General features: G+C 37.0%; 2 protein-coding genes across 2 annotated transcripts; both read left to right on the forward strand.

The window, feature by feature from the left end:
* The first annotated feature begins 1398 nt into the window (after window positions 1-1398).
* Window positions 1399-8973, forward strand: LOC117487718 (interleukin-13 receptor subunit alpha-1-like). The gene is made up of 10 exons (XM_034136369.1): window positions 1399-1767; window positions 2979-3112; window positions 3954-4107; window positions 4226-4316; window positions 5171-5313; window positions 5419-5546; window positions 5639-5771; window positions 6135-6234; window positions 7841-7925; window positions 8004-8973. Exons 1-10 carry the CDS (start codon window positions 1695-1697, stop codon window positions 8097-8099), a joined length of 1137 nt encoding a protein of 378 aa, XP_033992260.1. The 5' UTR covers window positions 1399-1694; the 3' UTR covers window positions 8100-8973.
* A 1063-nt stretch (window positions 8974-10036) lies between these two features.
* Window positions 10037-21338, forward strand: il13ra1 (interleukin 13 receptor, alpha 1). Its single transcript, XM_034136377.1, has 10 exons — window positions 10037-10322; window positions 11502-11641; window positions 12304-12424; window positions 12822-12924; window positions 15981-16150; window positions 16932-17059; window positions 17879-18005; window positions 18847-18943; window positions 19033-19108; window positions 19842-21338. The coding sequence occupies exons 1-10, from the start codon at window positions 10259-10261 to the stop codon at window positions 19950-19952; spliced, it is 1137 nt and encodes a 378-aa protein (XP_033992268.1). The 5' UTR covers window positions 10037-10258; the 3' UTR covers window positions 19953-21338.
* The last annotated feature ends 1168 nt before the right edge of the window (window positions 21339-22506 follow it).

Genomic DNA, 22506 nt, shown 5'->3' on the forward strand with positions numbered 1-22506 from the left:
CAACTAAGTTTCTCTAATATTTTGTGATTTGCATTTGATTTCGTCCAGCCAGATCCTGGCGGACAATCCATGACGTGCTAAAAGGCACTTCTACTACTACTGAGGCGTCGTGCTAAAAGGCCCCGCACCGACTGTGCGCAGGCAAGATGCGAGGAGGAGGAATGGATGATATACCGTGTATATATGTATATTTATGTTCATTTTGTACATTTCTAAAAATAAAGTTTAATGGAAATACTTAGTAGGCCTATCCTTTCTTCCCTGAATTCATATATAGCAAACCATGATTTGATTTCTCATCAAACAGTAGTAGTTTATAACGGGTAAAAATAACTTACTCTTTGTTATGAGCGGCTCGTAGGCCACAAAGACAAGGAGACATACACGAGTTTACAAAACCACGGCACATTTATTGTGGTAAATGCAGAGATAGGTGGTTGAGAGGATCGCAGAGTTAGTCTTCCTGCAGCCGCTTTGGAGAGACTGGGGCCGTAGTGTCCGGAGGTGTCCGTGATCGTGCTGATTAGCCTCTTCAGCTCCACCCCATCGTAAGACAAAGGCCCTGGGGCCGTCACACTCTTCTATAACAACAGTTAAAAATATATATGTATATAAAATATACGGCTGTGCCGACGCCATGATAAGACTGATGTTACGCTGAGAGCAGCCGGGAAAAGCACTGTTAGACATGGGCGCAGCCTCTCTGGTGGTTGACTAATCAGAACGAGTGGCCGAGCTGACCAATCGGAGCACACTAGGCTCACAGGGAGGGGGGGGCAAGAGCTCCAACGAGTCGTTTAGTGGAGAAAGTGAATACTGCTGAATACACATGCTTGACAGAGATGCTGTATGCGAAACCAATGTGAGTTTGGAAAATTTCACAGTATAAATCTATTTTAGTATACCTCAACAATGTAATTATGATCAGTGGAAATGGCCATGACATGGGCCCTTTAAGTACCATTTTTTCGATGCAGTTTGTTTTATTTGAAATTGAGTATTTTTACAGTGTGGTATTAGTACTTTCACTCAAGTAAAGAATCGGAATACTTTTTCCACCACTGCTCAAACCATAAAAACACATTCGATTCCTTCTTTTCAGAGGTGTTGGTGAAAACTTGTTTTTACAGAGGATAATTTCTCTCAGCCAAAAACAGGATTACAAAACAATCCAGTGAGATCAAATGTACTGCTGCTTGTTGCTGCCTAAAGCCATTACCCTACAGTTAATCCTGTAATTGATTCACAGACTCATTTAGAGGCTGACGACTTCCTGAAGGAATGGATGAACACATGTGGTTTGGGATATAGCACTTACCGTAAAGACCAGACGCATGCGTGATCTTTGAACTGTCAGTTTCTTGAGTCACTTGCGTCGGCCAGAGGTCTAAACATTCCCTCTGCTGGGTCACTGTCATTTCCGTGCTGTCATCGCAGCTTGCGTCTCCGCCCCCCCCCTGTTCCCGGTAGACCGCACACCCCTGACCGACACCATCACGGTGTGCCTCTGTCAACTTCCCATTTCATTTTTCCTACTTTCTCTCAACCGTATAGACGTGATCTCACCTGGATTTGCCTTTTTTACTACGTTACATTATTCTAAGAGTTTGTTTGAATGTACTTTTGCCCATAAGAGGATCCAGGGAGTTGACTTTCTTCCAGAGGGAATAGACGCTCAGACGCGCGAGGACAACATGACTTCTACACGGGAGCTCTACGCCTTTTTAACATTCACCGCCATGATGATGGTATACCACTGTAAAGCAGGTAAACTCACCTATTACCTGCCATTCTCTAGAATCATTTTGTTTAGCTTTTATAAAGGTTTAATCAACACTGCTGGTATGTATACGTCTATCAAGTATGCTCTAACGACGCAAATGTAACCCTTTTGACATCACAGTAAATAAATTATGGATTTAGCCTATTGTCCATTTCAGACAAGAAATGAAAAAACAACTGTCTGATTTATGATCAGCATTAAAGACAGATTAACCCTGTAATTTCTCCCTCCCATTTGTACTATTTAGCCAACTGTAGCTACTTGGCTTTTGTTATATCATTTATTAATTCAACATTTTCATTTTAGGGGTTTCTTTGGAGAAATTACCCCATTATTCATTGTGTTATTGTACAAAAGAGGTTGTTTAATTGAATGGGAGACAAGTAGGTTTTGTTAACCTGAGACCACAAACAATATTTAAAAGACACAATCAAGCATTTTTTTGTTGAGTTTGGATAAAATATATAAATCTGGATGTATCACTTGTTGCGTCAGTTCTTGTTTAGATGTGGTTGCGCCTCATTTTGCAATTACGGGTTCCCAACTGGAGGCTACTGCGGGGACAAACCAAGCGGATGCAGGCCATTACAAACGTGTAATGGAATATTTAATATAAAAAATACAATGGTTTCTACAATAGTTTTGCACTACCATTTTAAATAAATCTTTAGAAAATTATAGTGCCTGTCATTTCAATCAGCATTGGGAATGTTATGACATTAAATCTCAGCTAATCTTCAGGTTTGCTAAAAAGATCTCAAGCATAATTTTAGAAGGATACATTCCTACTCTGTCTCTATATCCATAAAACGTATTCAGGCCTACTGTAATTTGAAGTAAACTGGAGGTCCAATATGAGGTACAATTGGTGTCAAAGGTCATTGAGTTACCAGGGGATTTTATTTCCCAAAATGTGCTATAATCAGAGTTTTTAATTGGTCAAAGCAAATTGCAATCTTCCAGGAATAACCTAAGGATCTTTGGGATTCAGAGAAAAACGATTAAGGAAGTGTTTCTGTGAAAACTAGAGTGACATCAAAACAATCAACGTGATTGTTGAATACACGCGCAACTGAAATGTATGCATCAGGGTAATGGCTAATGAGAGCCTGGTGTGATTATTCTACATAAGTGTAATTGATTAACCATTTTTCAAGCCTTATTCCGCTTTAATTTTTTTGTTCTGGCCCTACAGATTTCCCTCCTCCACCAACAGGGCTGACTTTTAAATGGCTGGACCCGCTTGCTGTCAACGTGTCCTGGCAGAATCCCAGCGGCCTGCAGGACGGCGCCGTCATATACAAAATCCAACTGAAAGGGTTTGAACAAGTAAGTATTGGATTGTATCTTGGGTTTGTGTGGGGTGCAGGTGTAGCAGTATCACTGACAGGAGCAAAACCTCCATAACACTGAAGGATTTAGCTACAGTGGGAAAAGTACTCAGATCTTGTAGAAGTACCAGGATGTAGGAATACTCTGTTACAAGTAAAAAGTCCTGCAATTACTCAAGTAAAAGTAGAAAAGTACCAAAAGTAAAAGTAGTCATTGTGCAGATTGGTCCATTTCAGAATAATATGATATGTTTTATAATTATTGATCATTAGTGTTATCAAAGCTGGTAAAGGTGCAGCTAGTTTTAATGACTTTGTATACTGCAGGGTAGCTTGTGAATTTACTCAAAATATCTCAATGAATGACTGCTGCCTGAAGGAATATAAAACACAGATCATATATAAACCAAAACAAAATGGCTTTGAGTATTAGTTCTAACATGGAAGAAGCACTCTTGTAATAGTACATCACAGTGAATTAGTTAATTTGATTTGTATCATCCTGCAAAGGTAACAAGTAACACATGTTTTCAAATGAATGTAGTGGAGTTAAAAGTACAATATTTTAGGAGTAGATTAAAGTAGAAGTATCAAGTACAGTAGCATACAATTGAAAGGGTAAAGTACAAGTACCTCAACAATACTTGAGTAAAGTTACTGCTCACACTGAACACAGCCCCACTTTACACAGAATTTTAAAAACAATACAGTAACTGAAAACCCATGTAAAGACAAATATGTAGAGATAAAAAGCAATATCTCAATCTACATTGTTTATTCAAGTGTGTTTCAATATGTGTTAGCATCATCGTCATCAAAGCCTCTTGTTTTTTCTCCAGACTGTTAAGTGCCTATCCAAGAAATATTTAATAAACAGCTCTCTTATTGGTTCTGATCATTGGACGTACCAAGTGTGGACAGTTGTTGGCAACTGTTTGAGTACAAATGAGAGCAAAAAAGTGGACATTACCATTAATTCCCCAAAGACCCAAGGTAAGAAGCAGAGATCTATAATTACAGAAATACATAAAATGGTCCTCTACATTATAATGCTTAAATCTCATATTTGATTGCATGTATTTGACACCTTTTTTTTCCTTCAAATGCTCAGTTAAATTAAAGGACACAAAATGCATCATCTACACAGAGGGAATGAACTGTTCCTGGAAATCAACAAATAAGCCTTTTAACCTCTCCTATAGGTAAATACTCCAAATATGTGCAGTAAATATTTAGTGAAGGTTGTTAACATTTTGGAGGGACAGAGATTAGGTGGATGTGAAAACCAGGTGTAAAAGTCTGAGGGCCTCTAGTGGACAGGTAGAGAACGGTAATGACAGAAAACAAACATTATGTATGCCATGTTGGTTAGCATCTTAACTAAAGTCAATTGTGCAGAAACACTGTGTATCCCCTCATATATTTGTTTAAAGAGGACATATTACTCTCATTTTAAGTTCACACTTGTATTTGGTGATTCTTATAGAAAATCTTCACATGCGTTTATGTCCAAAAAACGATTTATTTATCTCAACCTGTCTGTCTGAATATAACCGTATTCAACCTTTGTTTGAAACGCTCTGTTTTAGCGCCTGTCCCTTTAAGATCCGCAGTGTGCATTTCTCTGTCGATTTTTGATAACTTACAGTAACAGTATTTTCAAAGCTCCTAGATTTGCTTTATATATTTTCTTAAATACGAAAAAACTCTGAAATCTTGCTTTTTACCAAAGAGGTCCCATATTGTAAAGCAATAAGCTATTCAGCCTCCAAGAAAACACACAGAAAGTCAGTAAAAAACTAAGATTTAGAGCCAGGACATCTGCCGCATGAGTTCAAGAGGAAAGCTACGTGTGGCAATGATTTTCATTCCTCATTCAGGATGTTATTATTAGTTTATTTATATTCAGCAAGCCATTCTCATGTTACGTAATGAACCGCAGTTCATTAGTGAGCTTTATGAGCCCCTAGTGGCGACTGAAGGTATTGCAGGAACATCAGCTCTAGCCTTCCCTTCTCCCTATTTCTCTCACCACCTGCCCATTCTGTTTTTACAGGACTTGTGAACATTTAAAACCTTTAAGAGTGTGTGATCGGCCTTACAGCAGTGCCGAAAGGAGTGGGTGTTATCTGAAAGACAATGACGTATGCATTCTCGTGGAAACTGAAGCTGGATGGAGCACCTTTAAACCTCGTTTTGGTTTGTGTTACCTTCATTTTGTCGTTCAAATACTTATTTAACACAATGATTGAATCTTGTTTGTTGCCAAGTGAAGGTGAAAATGATACATATTTTTGTCCTCAGTGATACATCCACCTAAACTGATCATCAAAGAAGAAAACGATTATCTAACATTAAAGTGGAAACATCAATCGATCGGAAAGTGTAAATGGAATTTCAGAGTCTGCTACACCCGATGCAATAAGTCTGAAGTAAAAAGTCTTGATTATCTTAACATTTTTAAGTCATATAAGTTTTCTATACAATAAAGTTCACCACTGTTTTTTGTGCTTACTTTTTTAAGATATGCATTCAGAGTGAAGGACCCTCGAAAATTCCCTACGATAAAGACTGCCTTTACGAGTTCCGATCTAGAACTGAAACTAAATCATATTGCTCTAATGTAACCAGCGATTTTAGCGATGTTGTAAAATATGGTAAGTGTCATCACAATTAGAAAAAAAGAATCTACTAAAATATTATACTCCAGTAAATACTAACATGGTTGTCATTGGATCCCTTCATTTGCAACATTTTATGCCCTAAAGTTTATACTTAAAAAGGCACATTAGTAATTATTCAGAAAAACATTTAATTTGTCCATGATGACATTTATGATTGCTGGCTAATGTGTGTGTATATCAAAATAAGCAGTTTATACTCATCAGTTGTTCCCTATCATGTCTGACAGAACTTTAATACTATGTTTTTGTTAGACACATGCTCTGTCTGCTTTTAATATTTAATTAGACCTCAAATGTGTTGAAAGTTGAAGAAAATGTGTCTCTTCTTCATCACAGGTTCTAACAAGCCTCCTGACCAGACACTGATGGTGGTCGCCATCGTCGTCCCCATCATTCTGTCCGTCTGCATCATTCTGTCCTGCTACTGCTTCAGGAAGTATGTTTTAGTTACAGAGAAGTGATTCTGGGTAGCTCGAACTGCTTTGTGGCTCCTTCCAGAATTGGAGGACATTTAGACGTCAAAACTTGAAAAAAATGAATCAGATGTTTTATTTTTTGTTTTTCAACAGTGCTCAATGGTGGGTTAGAATCGAATATAAATCACAATTTTAAATGTCTATTAACCTCTTGATCTAACTATAATTTAAATACAGTTATGGTCCTTTTGAGTCTAGACTGAAAACATAAGAAAATAGGAAAAATAAAAGAGAGGACATCAACAAAATGATAAGCAAATAAAGTAAATTAAAATGTCTGTTTCAAATGTTATATTTGAAGTTGGCCACCAAGGAGGGACCAGAGAAAAATGCCATTTTAGGGGGGCTCGAGAGCTTTTTGATATTTTAAATAATATTTTGAAACCACTTTTCCTACAACTTTATTCACATTTTGTCTAAGGACAAGTATGTTTAACACAACAAGTGCATGTTTTGGGCAGGGACTATTTGAAATTTCGTGGCTGGGACAGAAAATGTCAACCAATTTTGGAATGAACCGTATACTGAATTTATCAATCGATTTCAAAAGCAGTTGTAAGCATACAGCTGTTCAGTTTTTGAGATCTGCAACGATGAGATCATGCCACTGACATTTTGCCACACCTCGTATAAAGGCTGATTTGGTGCATTTGATCAGCAGACAAGAAGCAGAGGTAATAAGGCCTTGCCACAGCAGCGCTTCAATCAGTGAGAGTGTGTGTGGGTGGAAAATAGATGATTAACCCGCCTCACCCTGAGGCACAGATAGTATAGGAGCTACAATGAAAACAAATCATAGGAAAGGAATGCTTATTGTGCCCCAAGTCAGTGAGGGTTTGTAGCTTTAAGAGAAGATAAACTCTATAATCCAGAATGCATTTCCTCCTACCTGTAGTGCTTTGTTTCACCATTATACAAACATGATCATACATTTGTCTACTATTTGGAATCAGTACACAGTCCATGCAAATAAAGAAAACATGACAGAAAAGAAGAATACAAATGGAGATAAATAAATGTGAGAATTAAAAAATATGTATAAAAAAAGGGTTGCAAAGTTAGGACAGTAGAAATGAAATCAATTAAAATAGTTTGAGTTTTTGGTAATATAGATGTCTGCCTTCTTTCCATAATATAACTAGATGACTTGCGGTGCTCAAAGCCCCAAAAAAATAGTTCTCGAGAAACTCAACAGCAATGTCTTTCTCCAGAAATCACGCCCTTCACACTTCGGATAATCCACCGCAAGCAGTTTCAGTGCCCATGAAACTGCAACAAGTAACCTATAACCGGTTGATCATTTCTGGAAAGCAACATTGAAGTGGAGTTTTCAAATGTATATTTGGGGTGAACTGTTCCTTTAAAAATCCCCTGCAGACATGTTTACCAAATATCTTAATACCTTTGTATAATATCCTGCGTGTGATGCATTTTTTCCACCAATAAGAACAATATGTGTTTGAATATTCTAATAAATAATGTTATGTTTGCCTGTTAAATAGGAAACTTTGGTGGTGAAAACATTGTATGCTGGCTGTTAATCTGTGTCATTGTGTGTGTTTGTAGGCACAGCTCTATTTTGTGCCCCATCATACCAGACCCTTCAGCAATATTCAAGGAAATTATGATAAACGGGAACAAAGATCATAAGGTATTTTTTAGAGAAAACAAATGTGTGTATGGTGTGCTCCCAAAAATATGAATTTAACACTGTTCTGTTTTTTTACAGACGACAGGGAATTTGTACACGCCGGTACCAGAACCTATTGAATCCTGTAAAGTTACCGCGGTAGCTCAAAACAGTGACCTCGAGCAAATCTCCTGACGTGAACACGCACAGTAGAATGCCCGCAGTGAAGCTGGACTTCCACTCAGGGCCAACTCATCAGGAACATTGACTGAGTAGCTCAAAAACAGGCTGAAACGCTGTAATCCACTGACCTCTAGTGGTGTAAAGTTTCAAGTCAAGCTGTTTTTGCATCTTTACTGTACAGAACTGTCTGACTGCAGCTCAGGGAAGAACTTCACCTTTCAAGAAGTCGTGGAAAAACAAGATTTTCAGCTGCTATTACGTAAAGGTAGTGTTGATGTACACTGCTGAGTCCTCCCCTTTACAGGACAAGGAAATGCACTGGCTCTTAAAATGAAAAAGCCACCAGGCTGAGGATCCTCACTGTGGAGGAAGACGAGAGTAGTACGAGAAGCTGGTGGCCCTATGGATTTCTACTGTACTAACGAAAAAGATCGCAAGAAAATGTCTTGGCACAGGATGCCAGTATGACAGCAAGACAATGGGAAAGGAAGCAATAACTTAAATTAAAAGCACATACTTCTACTGATCCCTAATTGTTTTTACGACAATCGCTTGGAATTCCAACCTGTGGGGTTAAGCGTATAATCACAGCTTTAAACTATTTCTGGAAAGAGGACAATACCAGAGAACTGTGAAGGCATGAGGGCAAAAAACTGACAACTTGGCTTTCAGTCAGTCTGTTGATTCTGTGTTTTCTATCTGCTTGCTTACAGAATCACCCAAATCCAAATGCCACATCACCATTAGTCACACTCCCTTCCTTCCTTAAAAAGCAGAAATGTGTTCTTTCTTTGTTCTCTTGTCGCTTTGGTACGCGAACACAATCTGTTGAGTGATTGCTTATTTTCACAGCTTAGAGATAATAAAGAAAGAAAAATTGAAAGTATAATGTGTTGCTCGGCCGTGATTGCGTGCTGTCTTAGCATTCTTTAGAAGCAAGTATTTGACTTGTCACAACTTGCACACATTTCCATTGGATCTGTTAGTCAGTGGGCAAGTCCCAGTTTCTATAGGTTATATTGAACACTCGCTATATCAAGGATGATACTTGATGGATTACAAAACTATGAATAATAATAACAGCTTCTGTGTTGCATCCAGTCATTTCATATCGTCCCACTCGTGGTTTTATTGACTTAAATATAATGTTGGATGTTTTAATATATACCAAATACTAATTTTAAAAGTTTTCTCCAAGTATTGTGTATACAAATCTGAATTTATAAAGAAACGTGTGAATACATCTTTAAAACAAATGTATTGAGCCGAGGTGGGAAGTAACTATTTACTCAAGTACTGTACTTAAGTATAATTTGGAGATACTTGTACTTTACTTGAGTATTTCCTTTTAATGCTACTTTGTACTTTCACTCCACTACATTCATTTTGTACCTGGACTAATGATGTGAAATATATTCAACTCTTAAACAGACCTGGAGTAAATTCACAACCCTGCAGTATACAAAGTCATTCAAACTAGCTGCACCTTTACCAGCTTTGATAACTCTTTAATGATCAATATAAAACACATCATATTATTCTGAAAAGGACCAAAGCAAAATGACTACTTTTACTTTTGATAATTTAAGTATATTTGTATGCTACTACTTTTTGTACTTTTACTTGAGTAACCTTTTGAATGCAGGACTTTTACTTGTAACAGAGTATTTCTACACTGTGGTACTTCTACTTTTAGTTAAGTACAATAACTGAGTACTTCTCCCACCTCTGGTAGTGAGTAAAACGTACAACATTTGCTTCCAAAATGTAGTGGAGTAAAGTAGTAAAAAATGAAAATATTAAGGTAAAGTACAAATACCTCAAATGTGTGGGTTAGGATCAATATAACTAGTTATTTTCCACCACAAACGTATATTCAAAGTAGGCTATTATTATAATGCAAAACACTGGCAGATCGTCCCTCTCCAGAAAAGGGAAGCTCTAGTCTACGCCCATTTCCCGCCTCCACCAGGTCTCATATATTTCAGAACAAACTGGAAGGTTGGATTAAAACCTTTATATATACAGTCTATGATTAAAACACGTACATTTACTGTCTTTTTACAAACCGTGACAGCAGGACTGACACGTCGTCGTTAGAAACGAGAATAATTTACCAATAATTTTGTTTACTATCGAAACTAAACCGAAACTCAGACAGGACAACCGGGATGTGTCAAAGTCGGGACTTCTTCGTTTTAAACTGCCTCTTTTTAACGGTCCTGTCTCAAGACGGTAAGAAATATTTACTACAAAACTTGCTGTGGTACTTTCCCCAACGTTTGTGTTCTCAATCTGCTCCCTTGATGGAATTTTCCCAGCGGTGTTTTCCCAGTACCGACGTCACTACAGAGCAGGAAAACAAGCATCCTGAGACAAGAATACAGTTAGTTAGATTGCCTAATAATGTATTGCGCACCTTGGAGGTGCAGTGCAGGCATATTAAAGCCAGACAGTCTGTCTAACAATAATGTTCTGTAAATAAACAGCGGTGGAAAGTACTTCTACTCAAGTAGCCTATACTGTACTTTAACTTAAGTACACATTTGAAGTACTTTATCCAATTATTTTCATCGTATACTGCTTTATACTTCTACTCTACTACATTTTAGAAGCAAAGGTTGTACTTTTTACATTTATTGTCCAGATTTATTTACTTTTACTTACTAAATTCAGATTTTGACACACAACACTTAGAATATAATATGATTATTTGGTATAGATTAAACCCTCCAACATTATATTTAAGCAGCAATTTTGCTAAGAAGTTTTTTGTTAAAATATAGGCTATAGTACCATCTTGATGCAATACTTGAAATGGAGTATTTGTACAGTTTGGTATTATTACTTTTTCTCAAGTAAAGAATCTGAATACTTTGTTCACCTCTGTAAATAAATGATATCTGCATCAAAGTGTCACTTTAACAAAAATTACAAATTCAAATAAATAAATGAATGACTGACTACATACTGGCTCAAATATAAGTATTTTACTGTGTCAAAAATAATTGTCTCACAGTTGTTCCAGGGAATAAGAGTTATTTCTAAGAACTAGTAGTCGGTAATGATTCACGGGTCACATTCCATGGAATATACAGTATAAAGGAAAACTCCCATTATTTCCTACATAAATGATAATAATAACATATGCAAGTTACCGTGCAGGCAATGTGTCTTTGTAAATAGTACTTATTTGATTATCTCTTAAGTGATATAAAAATGTAAATGTTTACCGTTTCACTTTCTTCTAATGAAGAAAGCTATGAACTGTGGGAAATGTGGTCATTGGCTTCACTACATGACCCAATTAAGATGAAGTAGCTTTTATCTCCGGATAAGTTCATATGTTTTTTATGTCTGTATCAAGGAATGATGTGTTATCAAATGTCTGTATTTTCTCTTTCTTTACCTAAGGATTACCACAAAATGTGTCCCTACAATGGATTAATGATTTCGAGCAGAAGGTGACCTGGGAACCACCACAGCACCCGGTGACAAACTGCAGCTATGTACTGACTGCAGTATCAACATACGAACCTGAAATAGAGACACATGTGAGTATGCATGTATTTCGCTTTTTGGTTTGAATGTAATTGTATTTAATAGTTTTTCAGTGTATACAACACCTATTTTAGTTCAACCATTTCCTAGATAACAATAACCTCGATTTACTAATGTTTTTTATATCATTGTTAGAAATCTTTAAAAAATGCATAGACTCTCTTATTATTATTATATCTATAATAATATATTGTTTTGTTATATTATGTTTACATACATTATTACATTATTTTTGTGTAGGGACATTTCTACATATTTTTAGGAAGTTGCTTGTTAGAAGAAGTATTCAGTGCGTTGTTTAAAGATAAAGATGTTGAAATACTATGATGTAAAATATATTGCATTACATGTTATAATCCGAGAAGTATAATTGAAAAACTCTAAAGTAGCAAAGATAAAACTCAGAATGTCCCCTTTCAGGCTGTGGTATTATAATCTATATTGAAATATAGCTTTTTTAATTATTATTATCTAAAATAAATGTATAAGCAGCATTTAAATGTCTCAGGATGGAGCAATTTCCAGCTGCTTTACACCCAGTTTGGTAGTTCAATGTGTTAGCACGTGAATAACATGTTATCATTCCTGGACAGTACTGATGTTTGTTCCTCATTGTTTTTGTTTTGTTCCGCTTTCCTATTCTTGGTGGATTTAGTTACCAGCCACGTCCCCCTTGAGCCTGAAGATGGTGATGCACGGGGGGTTTCTGAATGTGTCTGTAAAGAGTAGTTGTACAAGATACGAGCCAGTGCCGAGTAGCAGCGTCACTTACCCAGGTAGCTGAATGCTTCTGCTGCAGTTGAATCATACATGGATTGCATTACCGTGTGTTTGTGTATAACGCTGTGTGTGTGTGTGTGTGTGTGTGTGTGTGTGTGTGTGTGTGTGTGTGTGTGTGTGTGTGTGTGTGTGTGTGTGTGTGTGTGTGTGTGTGTGTGTGTGTGTGTGTGTGTGTGTGTGTGTGTGTGTGTGTGTGTGTGTGTGTGTGTGTGTGTGTGTGTGTGTGTGTGTGTGTGTGTGTGTGTGTGTGTGGTGTGTGTGTGTGTGTGTGTGTGTGTGTGTGTGTGTGTGTGTGTGTGTGTGTGTGTGTGTGTGTGTGTGTGTGTGTGTGTGTGTGTGTGTGTGTGTGTGTGTGTGTGTGTGTGTGTGTGTGTGTGTGTCATATCCTGCCAGATCTGGTGAAGGACTTGCAGTGCTTCATTACTACCCCTACGGAAGCTCACTGCATCTGGAAGAAGACCGCTCACACTCCCTTGAATCTGGGGTTTTTCTATCAGTGAGTTTATTTTTTGCTAAACACAGACACATGTTGACAAAGTGCAGACGTGGCCTTAGAGACAAGCAGATATAAGAAAACATGGCTGCCAAAAGAGGAGCCATTATACCAACAGCGTGGAGGAACTGCTGTGGGAACAACGCAGCACTTCCTCATACAATGCCCACAATTCAAACCTCATCCTCAATTATTTGAAAAAGAAAACTAAAAATCTTACTAGACTCACATCTTAGGTCTTTTTATTTTCTATTATTATTTTCTTATTAATGTATTAATTATCGGCATTATACTGCAAAATAGTCAATAACTCACCTTAACTTTTTCTATCTGTGTTTTAAATAAATAAATAATTCATGTTCATATACTATATTGTTTTCCTTGTAAAGAAAACATGTTGTTATTGCTTTTCGCTCAAAATGCTTATGAACATAACTATAATAGTATATAATAATGAAGTGTTTTGAGCACCATATAAATAACATGTATTATTATTATTATTATTATTATAACCGCCCAAATGTATATTTATACTGTATATAGATGTCGCAATTGTACAAAGCTTTGGCCATACTGTAGGTCATTATGGTCATGCCAATTACCCTATTTGAATTGAATTGAATGGAAAAACACAACAGTGCTGTTGTGTCACAGTAAACGGGACCGACACTAGCTGTTACCCAATGTAAATGAGTAAGCTGTATTGCAAAATCTCCTGATACACACAGTTTCATCACATAAGATTCAGCAGAACCCGAGTGGCAGTAAAGACTTTCTGTTTAACTGAGGCTAAAGTTGACCTCGCTTCTTATCGGGTGTCAGTTTATGTTTAGGAGACTTTTTGTTGACTCTTGGAATGTTTATTCATCGAGTGTCTTGTCAATTTAAGTTGGAGGACTTATTATTTTATTTTTAAACTGTAGGAAAGAATGTTAAGCAACACACTCTTTAAAGGATAAGATAGATGTATTCTTAATTTTGTTATATTGTCTGAAAATGTATTATTGCCAATGTTACACAAATGTAAATCATATTGTAGAATTGTACACTTTGTCGAAATCCAGCCTTACAATCTACTCTTGTACCGATAATCTGCCCAACAACTGGTTTACATTTATTAAATCAAGACTATTTAAAGGTGTCTTATCATGCAAAATGCACTTTTTGATGTCTATTATACATAAATATATGTCCCCGGTGTGTCAGGGAACTCACAAAGTGTCAGAAAATAAAACCCTCTCTCATTTCCTCCGTACCCACTTCTCTAAAAACGGGGGTACAATGGAGCTGATCCAGATTTGCGTCTGATATGACGTAATATCGGAGGCGGCTCTTTTCCCCGAAAACCGGTTCTTACCAAATTTGGAAAAAAAATCGGTCTAGAAGCAAGAACCGCATACGTCACTCTTACGTCGGAGGGGGGCGAGATTAACCTGAGCTAACAGTTTATGGCGAGTACGGCAAATAAAAGTTGTAACAAGCAGTAGCGCTGAGCAAAGTGACTAGAACGCAACCACACACTTGTAAAAGTCAGGCAACACTAACCAGGCTTCGTATGATTCTGTTTATTTGTACCTTACTTTGACCATCCGTTCGCTGTTATTGATCATTGTGGAGAGCAGCTATCGGATGGAATCAATACATGGGCTGCACAGGTTGTCGTGTCCGACTATCACAAGTAGAATCATAATGAAAAATACGCCGGTAAAATGTGCCTGTAGAAAACGGTTTATGCCACAATAGGATAGCAACAAGTAGTCAAGATAGTCAGTTTAGCTTTGGTTGCTATGCTAACATCACCCATTTTATACCAGAGAAACTTTAATAACAGCGTTGTGATGCCAAACAGCGTCAATTCAGACTGACACACATTCACTTTGTGAATTGGGGATATGTATCAGCTGCTTGTGTGACAGTCAGACAGTGAATACTTTACAGCGGCCGCTGCCTTGTGAGTTAACGGGAGAATAAACTCCGGTGGAAGAGCAGCACTGCAGCGGTCGGTAAATGCCGCTGAAACACATTAATAAACAATGAACCACGGCACTCTGGAGAAAAGTATAAGGTTGGAGAATTTGTTATTTAATGTAATCTGGCTTCGTATGATTAAAAGCAACACGATCATCGACCCAACGCAGTTCCCCATTGTTGTTGTTGTGAGCGCCGTTGGGGAGAAAATCAGTGACGTAAACGGTGACGTCATGACGCAGCAGCGGCAGCACCAGTCGGGCTCTGGGCGGTGTGAACAAAACGGGGGCTGAAAAGAAAAACCGGTTCCGAACCAGAAGAGAGCAAGCACGGAGCTAGAACGGGAGCTGCGTTGGTGTGAAAGGGGCAAGACAGGGCTGAAATAGAGGGATATGAGGGATGTCTAAAATGCATGATCTGTTTGGTATTTTGAGCAAAACACATCATAGACGTGTTTTTTATATATTTGTATATATCTGAGACCCATAACATATGCCTAAAAATAGCATGATAGGAGACCTTTAAGGAATTTAGGCAAACAAGTGTTGAAACATGTGAAAAGGTACTCTTTACCTTTTTTACCTCGAGAATAGGTATCAGGTTTCAAAATTTGATTTCCTGATTCAGCAAACTAATAAATCAATCAACGCAAAAAGCCAGCTCCAGACTTCTGGAAAGTTCGAAAAGTCTGAAGATTAAAGAAAAAGTAGATTTTTACGTCAGTATTTTTTATGAATTTAAAAATAAATAGGGTGTCGCGTGTTAATTAAATTGCATTAGAAATGCTATAAAGCTAAATGTTATTACTCTACAGAGAGTTAGGCTAGCTGTTTACCCTTGTTTTCAATCTACATGCTAAGCTATGCTAACCGTCTTATTTATCTTCATATTTAGGAGTATTAATACTTCCAGAAAATGTCAAACTCTTCTTTAAATTGTATTGAACCCAGTGGTGTCCTCTAGGCCAGGTGTGAGTTGTATATATTTTTATTTAGATGTTTGTGAAATGGTTCAGCTCAGTTTTTCAATTGTTGACTTCTCTGAGGTGTTTTATTGGCCTAACTTCACTGCGTTTTCTCTGTCTTTCCCAGCTTAAACAACAATGTCATTAAAGAGTGCCCATCGTACGTTTCCCGCGACAGGGTCAGGACCGGCTGTGATCTGGAGGCAAACGCCAAAGATTCCATCATCCTTTCATTTAACGGAACGCTGAACAAGCAGACTGTGAGGAACACCTTCAAGAAGGCGCTAATAAAGAATGGTACGCCAGTATCAATAGTACTAGAGGGTTCATTCCTAGCATTCCGTGCCATTCCAGCGATGTTCATTTAAAAAAAATCTTAATTTTCCATGATTTGTTGTTATTTCATCTGAATGACGGCTTGTTAAAAGTGTCCACCATGTTACAGGCATTCTTGAGTCTATTGACAAGTGTTTTGAATGCACAATTATTATAATATTTTCATCATCTAACAGCTGAAATGTTCCTTGCTTACCCTCACAAATATATTTTTACAAAGCATTCCAAAAAACTAATTTTGAGGCACAATGTCATTTTAACCCATTGATTCTCTTTAGGGGCATGGCAGTTTGGCCTACTAAAATTATTATAACTAGAGCTATAATTTATAATTTATAATTATGAATATCCTGGGTATATAACGTTGTTTCTTGTGGGTAGAGGGGGATTAAACATGTACAACCAAGCTTTTACAAATAAGCATTAGCCCTTTTAAAGGCTAAATATATCCTATAATGTATTGGGGACCTCCATGGCACTGAATGCTAGGAATGACCCATAGAGGTGTGTTGAAACACTTTTGCGTTCAGTCTTAGAGTCTCTTTCCTTCCTTGTTAGTAGTTGTTTCTGTGGAGATATGTGTAAGTGCGCAGTGTGTTCAAGTGTAATCCTAAACTAACACCATTGGATCACACAAAGCAGAATGTCTGAGAGGGACTTTCCCACAGGCCACAGTTGCTTTTCATTATCTTATCATTGTGTATGGCTGTATCCTAGTTACTTTATGTCTGTTTCCATACAGTGAGACCTCCTGCCCTGCAGTGGAATGTCACCAAAAGTGGGGGTCAATTCAAAATCCACTGGACTCCGCCCAGCATCAAAATCACTTGGAAGTATTTCATTACATACAAAGAATGCAATGAAAAAAAGGTAAGAAACACAAGAGAACAATATTGGGATGTTTGTTTTTTAATCCGTCCATCTTATCAATCTTAGTAGCACCTCAATATCTGATTCTCACATTGACATATTTTACTTCCAAGCCATATAGATGAATAGATGTGGTTTGAATTCTACAAGGTTATTTAAGGGTGACTTTGTGAAGTGGGAACAAGCTAAAGTGATCGTCCCAGGCAGTTCTTCTTATCATGTCATTTGTGTAACCCTCAAGTCATGTCCTTCCTCCTAATTACATTTGCGTAGACCTTTCAAAAAGAGAAAGACATTTTTTGGCACATTTTGTTCCTTGTATGTTATTTAAATTATTGCGTTGATGCACAATACAAACATAATGGGACCTAATGTAGAAAACAGCTTTTTTTGCTACTAGTGGTGTCTTCAGAGCAATTTAATTTGAAAATAAAACTATATTTAAGTTGTGAAAAGTATAAATTGTTAATTCTACAACACAATATACTTTTGGTTCAGAATCAACAGTAGTTCTGAACCTTATCACCTGTATCTCCTCCTAGAGCACCATTGTGGTTTTTTAACCGAATCATTTCAGAGAGGGGTGTGGCCAGCGGCAGCTCATTAGCATTTAAAGCCACAGACACAGAATCAGCACTTTTGGAACAGATCTGAAACAGAGGGGTTTATGGGATGCTACAATGATCAGTTTGGTATTTCAGCCAAACACTTCAGAGACATGTTTTGTATATATCTGTGACCTGTAATATATTGTTGAAAAAGAGTATAATAGGGGACCTTTAAATTCCACATCATTTGTGTGCCTTCACTTTCTCACAGACTTTAGGTGTTGTAGACGGGGTAACAACTGAGTTCACGTTTGTCCCTAAGTGTTCATACCGAATAACTATTCAAGCCCATGGAAGACTTGACGCAAAGACACTATTGAGTGACGAGAAGTATTTTGGTATGGTCGTCGTCTCTTTGTCTATTTTCTTATCTTATTGAAATGATTATATCTATTATATTTAATTAGTTTGAGGTATATATACTTTACGTGAGTATTTCCTATTCTTGACACTTATAATTGTAGTCCATTATGTTCAGAGGGGTTTATTTTACTTTGAAATGCCTTGCAGTTATTTGATCAATTGTTTAACTACTTGTTTCTTTACACATTCAAATTCTTTGAAAATATGATGCATTTCAAAATATGAAACTATCCAACATAAAATCTAAGGTTAAGAAAATAGTCGAAATTCGTCCTTTTCAATTATCTGTATATTTACTTGTTTTAAAAAGTGCTGGAGATGTACTCAGATCTTTTACTTAAGTAAAAGTAGAAATACCAGAGTGTATAAATACTCTAGTACAAATAAAACCCCTGTATTCAAAATGTTACTTTAGTAAAAGTACAAAAGTATTAGCATCATAAATACTTTAAGTGTTAAAACTAAAAGTATTCATCATGCACATTGAACATTTTCAAAATAATCTAAATTATATTGATCATAATTGGTTATCATTGATGTTTAATTTTGCAGCTGGTAGGGGGGGGGGGGCTACATTTAATGGTAAAATGTATTTGAGGAAAAATTACAATAGTTGCCTCCAAAATGATGTGGAGAAGAAGTTTATAGTAGTAGGAAATAGGAAGAAGGAATAGGAAATACTTAAGTAAAGTACAAGTACCTCAAAATGTGTAATTACAGTACTTAAGTAAATTCACCACTGGTTGTAATGGTGTAGCTTGAACACACTGCGGCTGTATAAGTCACTCATGATGTCTGTGATGTTTTTGCATGCAGCTGCAGAGTCAGATCTCAATGCGTGGGTGTATGTGGCCATCATCCTGCCGCTGATGGTTGCTGTCCTGGCCGTCCTGACCATCGTGTATTGCAGGAAGTACGTTGAGTCTTCACCTCCACCTTTTAGCTCGGCTTGAATGAAGTAGTGTGCTTGCCTCTGGTCTTAAACTCTCGTTCTCTCTACAGGAATAAGGAGATCCTCTTCCCCAAAGTTCCACAACCTCGGGACCTCATCAGCGACATTTCTGACAACAACAACACGGTCTGTGTTTTTTTAAAATACAAGGCCCGGGACCCCCATTGACACTCGTAGACACTATGCATTAAATCAATTCACACTATGCCATCAATATCTTGTTCCTTTTAATACTGTCGGATCTGCGCACATTTGTACACAAAGCTTTTCACTTTTCATACCAATACTCTCCATATTTTTGTCTTATCATGCTTTACACAGTTTTTTGGTATATCTAATGTATATTTCATGTAAATATTTCTCTAAATTTGAATGCTATAATAGTTGTTTTTGTCCTTTTCTTAAAATTGAATTGATCTTCCTTAACTGACGTTTTTTGTCATAAGCACAGCTACAGTGTAGTTATGGCAATGCAAATCTTAAGTCCCAGGATCCTCCAACAATGCAACATAAATATATATAAGACATAAAACTGTAAAACAAATCAATAAAACAAACAATAAAAGTAGTGGTCAAGAAGAAACAGAGTAGAAACAAAAAATGACCACCAAGGCAAATTCCTTGTATGTGTAAACCTACTTGGCAATAAACCTGATTCTGATCAAGTCACAATGAAATTAAGACCAAGAAATAATATATTTTTTCTTATCTAAATTGCAAAAAGCGTGTAATCATCAAATGTATGTATGATTATTTTAATATTAATTAAAAAAAATATATAGGCATTGAGAGAAACAATGAGCTGTGCGAAAAAAGCTACCATTTCCAACAATTACCATTTCCTTCCTCTTTTCCTTAGAGCATGGGCGGCAAGCTGTACATCCCCGCAGAGAAGGAAGACAACTTTAACATCACCCTGGTGACAGACCCCCAAATCTGCAAACTGGTCATCAGACACGACTCAGCCTAAATCTGCACCATTTTTCTGTCTCAACAAGACCATATAAAGACTGTTACACTAATGAATCCAGGAGATTCATTATCCAAGCGCATCAAGGGAGCTATCAAGTCAAACTTCCATTGAACCATCAAACTGTGGCAGCTACTGCATTCCTGTGCATTGTTCTCTTCAGCAAAGCGGAATGTGTTACACTGAAGGACTTCAAAAAATATCAATATTCTAGATCTACAGTTGTTTTTTAACGCACAACAGCAGTGTGATTTTGTCTGATTTGTTGGGGAGTGTGTTTGTCTGTCTCTTAGCAGGAATACCGAAAAATGACTGTTACCGATTCCCGTGAAAGCGAAGCACGGACCAAGGATTAACCTCTTCAGTTTCAGAACCCAATCACAGGTTGGATACACGCATTATTTTTCACTCAAACAAACAGTCCACCAGTACATTCCTATTTAATGAATGTAAGTCTTTTGTTGCACTAAATGATTTCCTGCACTACTTTGGTGGAATCAATACATTAATGTGTCCCTATTTGAAGCAATACATATGAAAATAATCCCATTTGTACAAAATGTTAACAACAATTTTGATAGTGATGAATAGTTTTAGCACTTTCCAGGCATTACATCTGAAGTGTTGGTCCCAGATTGTATGAGGATGTGAGGAGTTTCTGCTTTTCTCTGTTTTATATACATATCTTTGAGTTGAATGGTTTTGTTTCATAGATACAGTTATATCAAATGTTTATGGATATGTGTGAGGAAGTCGAGGGATGATGAAAACTATCACTGTGGGTACCACTTTACAATAAGACTACCCTTATAAAGGGTTTACGAATAGTTTGTAATTCATTTATTAATTAGGTTGTGAACACTTTATAAATCATTAATAAGCTTTGATACGACATGAGATAAACAGGGCAACTGTGACCGGTTGCTTGCCAAATAGTGAGCCCACATTTATCTGTACTGCTAAATCTTATATTGGCTACCTAGCTTACTTCGTCTTCTTCATCAGCCAGCATCCTTGCTATCTGTTGTTCACTGAGTTGATTCTCGCTAAGTAGCCAATATAAGGCTTAGTCATCTTGCCAAATAGTGAGCCTGTAGCATATGCTTGTCTCAAAGATTAAGCCATGCAAGTCTGGTTTATAAATGGTTCTTAATGATTAATAAAGTGTTTACAACCTAATTCATAATATGAATCCTTTATAAGGGTAGTCTTATTGTAAAGTGGTACCTCACTGTGGTATAAATGAAGCACTCAGTGAAAATACTGAAAATAAAGACCAAAACAGGAAGGCTGAATGTGTTGATGAAGTGCATGGGTTTCACATTGTATGCTAAATTCTTTGTTTGATTTTTAATAAATGTTTAAAGTTTCTGCACATAAAGAAAATGTTTCACTTTTTACAATAATATAATCTAGGAATGATAGCGGTATAGTAAGAGTTTACAGGCTTTTGCAGATACAATATTATCGGAGCCTACAGTTAGACTGTGATAAGAATTTCACAATATCCAACCTTTAGCAGAAAGTGAAGTTTCACAACATCCCTTTTTGTAAATCATAGTAAACACTAACTGTGTGTCGTCTCTGTTGTGGCTACATTTAGGAAAGTGATCTGCAGAATCGAAAATCAACTTCTAAGAAAATAATAAATGATGATAATGCATTATTTACACTGAGAAGTTTCAGTTACAGAACTACTTGTTTTCAACGAGAACTGAAACGTCGCAAGACGTGAAAGCTTTGAAATTGCATCATAACAGCTTCACACTCTTCCTCAAAAGAATGGGAACTATTGCATTTCTAAAAATGACTGAGATGCTATCAAATACTTTCTGTATTGCACTCACATACAGTCACATTATATTCAAGCCTAAATGGTCACATTCAAAGCTTACTGTGTATTTCTATTTATTGTCCAAACACACTGGGGAAAAATGTGCATGAACCTTTATGGTGAATTTTGACTGGGTCTATGTTTTACCACAGAAGGTGTCCTTGACATAAACAGTGTAGATGGCAAGAAACATAGCCGTGGGAACATGTTTCAAATGGGGGGTGCTGTGGGGATGACACCAGGGCTGTAAACCTGAATATATACACTATATTTAAAGTAATTCAGCCACTTCAGGGGACCATGGGACTCACATCAGTTAGCATCAGAAGTAAAAAGGCAAAAGCATTTAAAACTACCATTTATCAAAGTATTTTACTTAGAAAAGCTGCAGTGTGACCCACATTTAAGAGTCTTGTTTACAGAGTCAATGTTACCCAACACAAGATCAAAGATTCCTGTTGAGCTACACCTCCCTTTTTGGTCCCATCTGCCAAATATTGAAAAATAACCCAATAACCTACATAGATTTATTGTTTTATTCCGGGTTGGTGAAACTTTAGAAGATCCAATACTGGACGAATACGTAGATTATATTTCCCACTCATGGATTTAGGCAAGAAATGAATCATGGTGGCACATTGTGGAGGGGGGTGGGGGGCATTATAGGTATCTGATGCAATCCTGGTGTAACAATAGACTGTGTAGCCTACTGTTTCTATA

This window comes from Trematomus bernacchii, unplaced genomic scaffold (assembly GCF_902827165.1).
Source record: "Trematomus bernacchii unplaced genomic scaffold, fTreBer1.1, whole genome shotgun sequence".
NCBI lineage: Eukaryota > Metazoa > Chordata > Actinopteri > Perciformes > Nototheniidae > Trematomus > Trematomus bernacchii.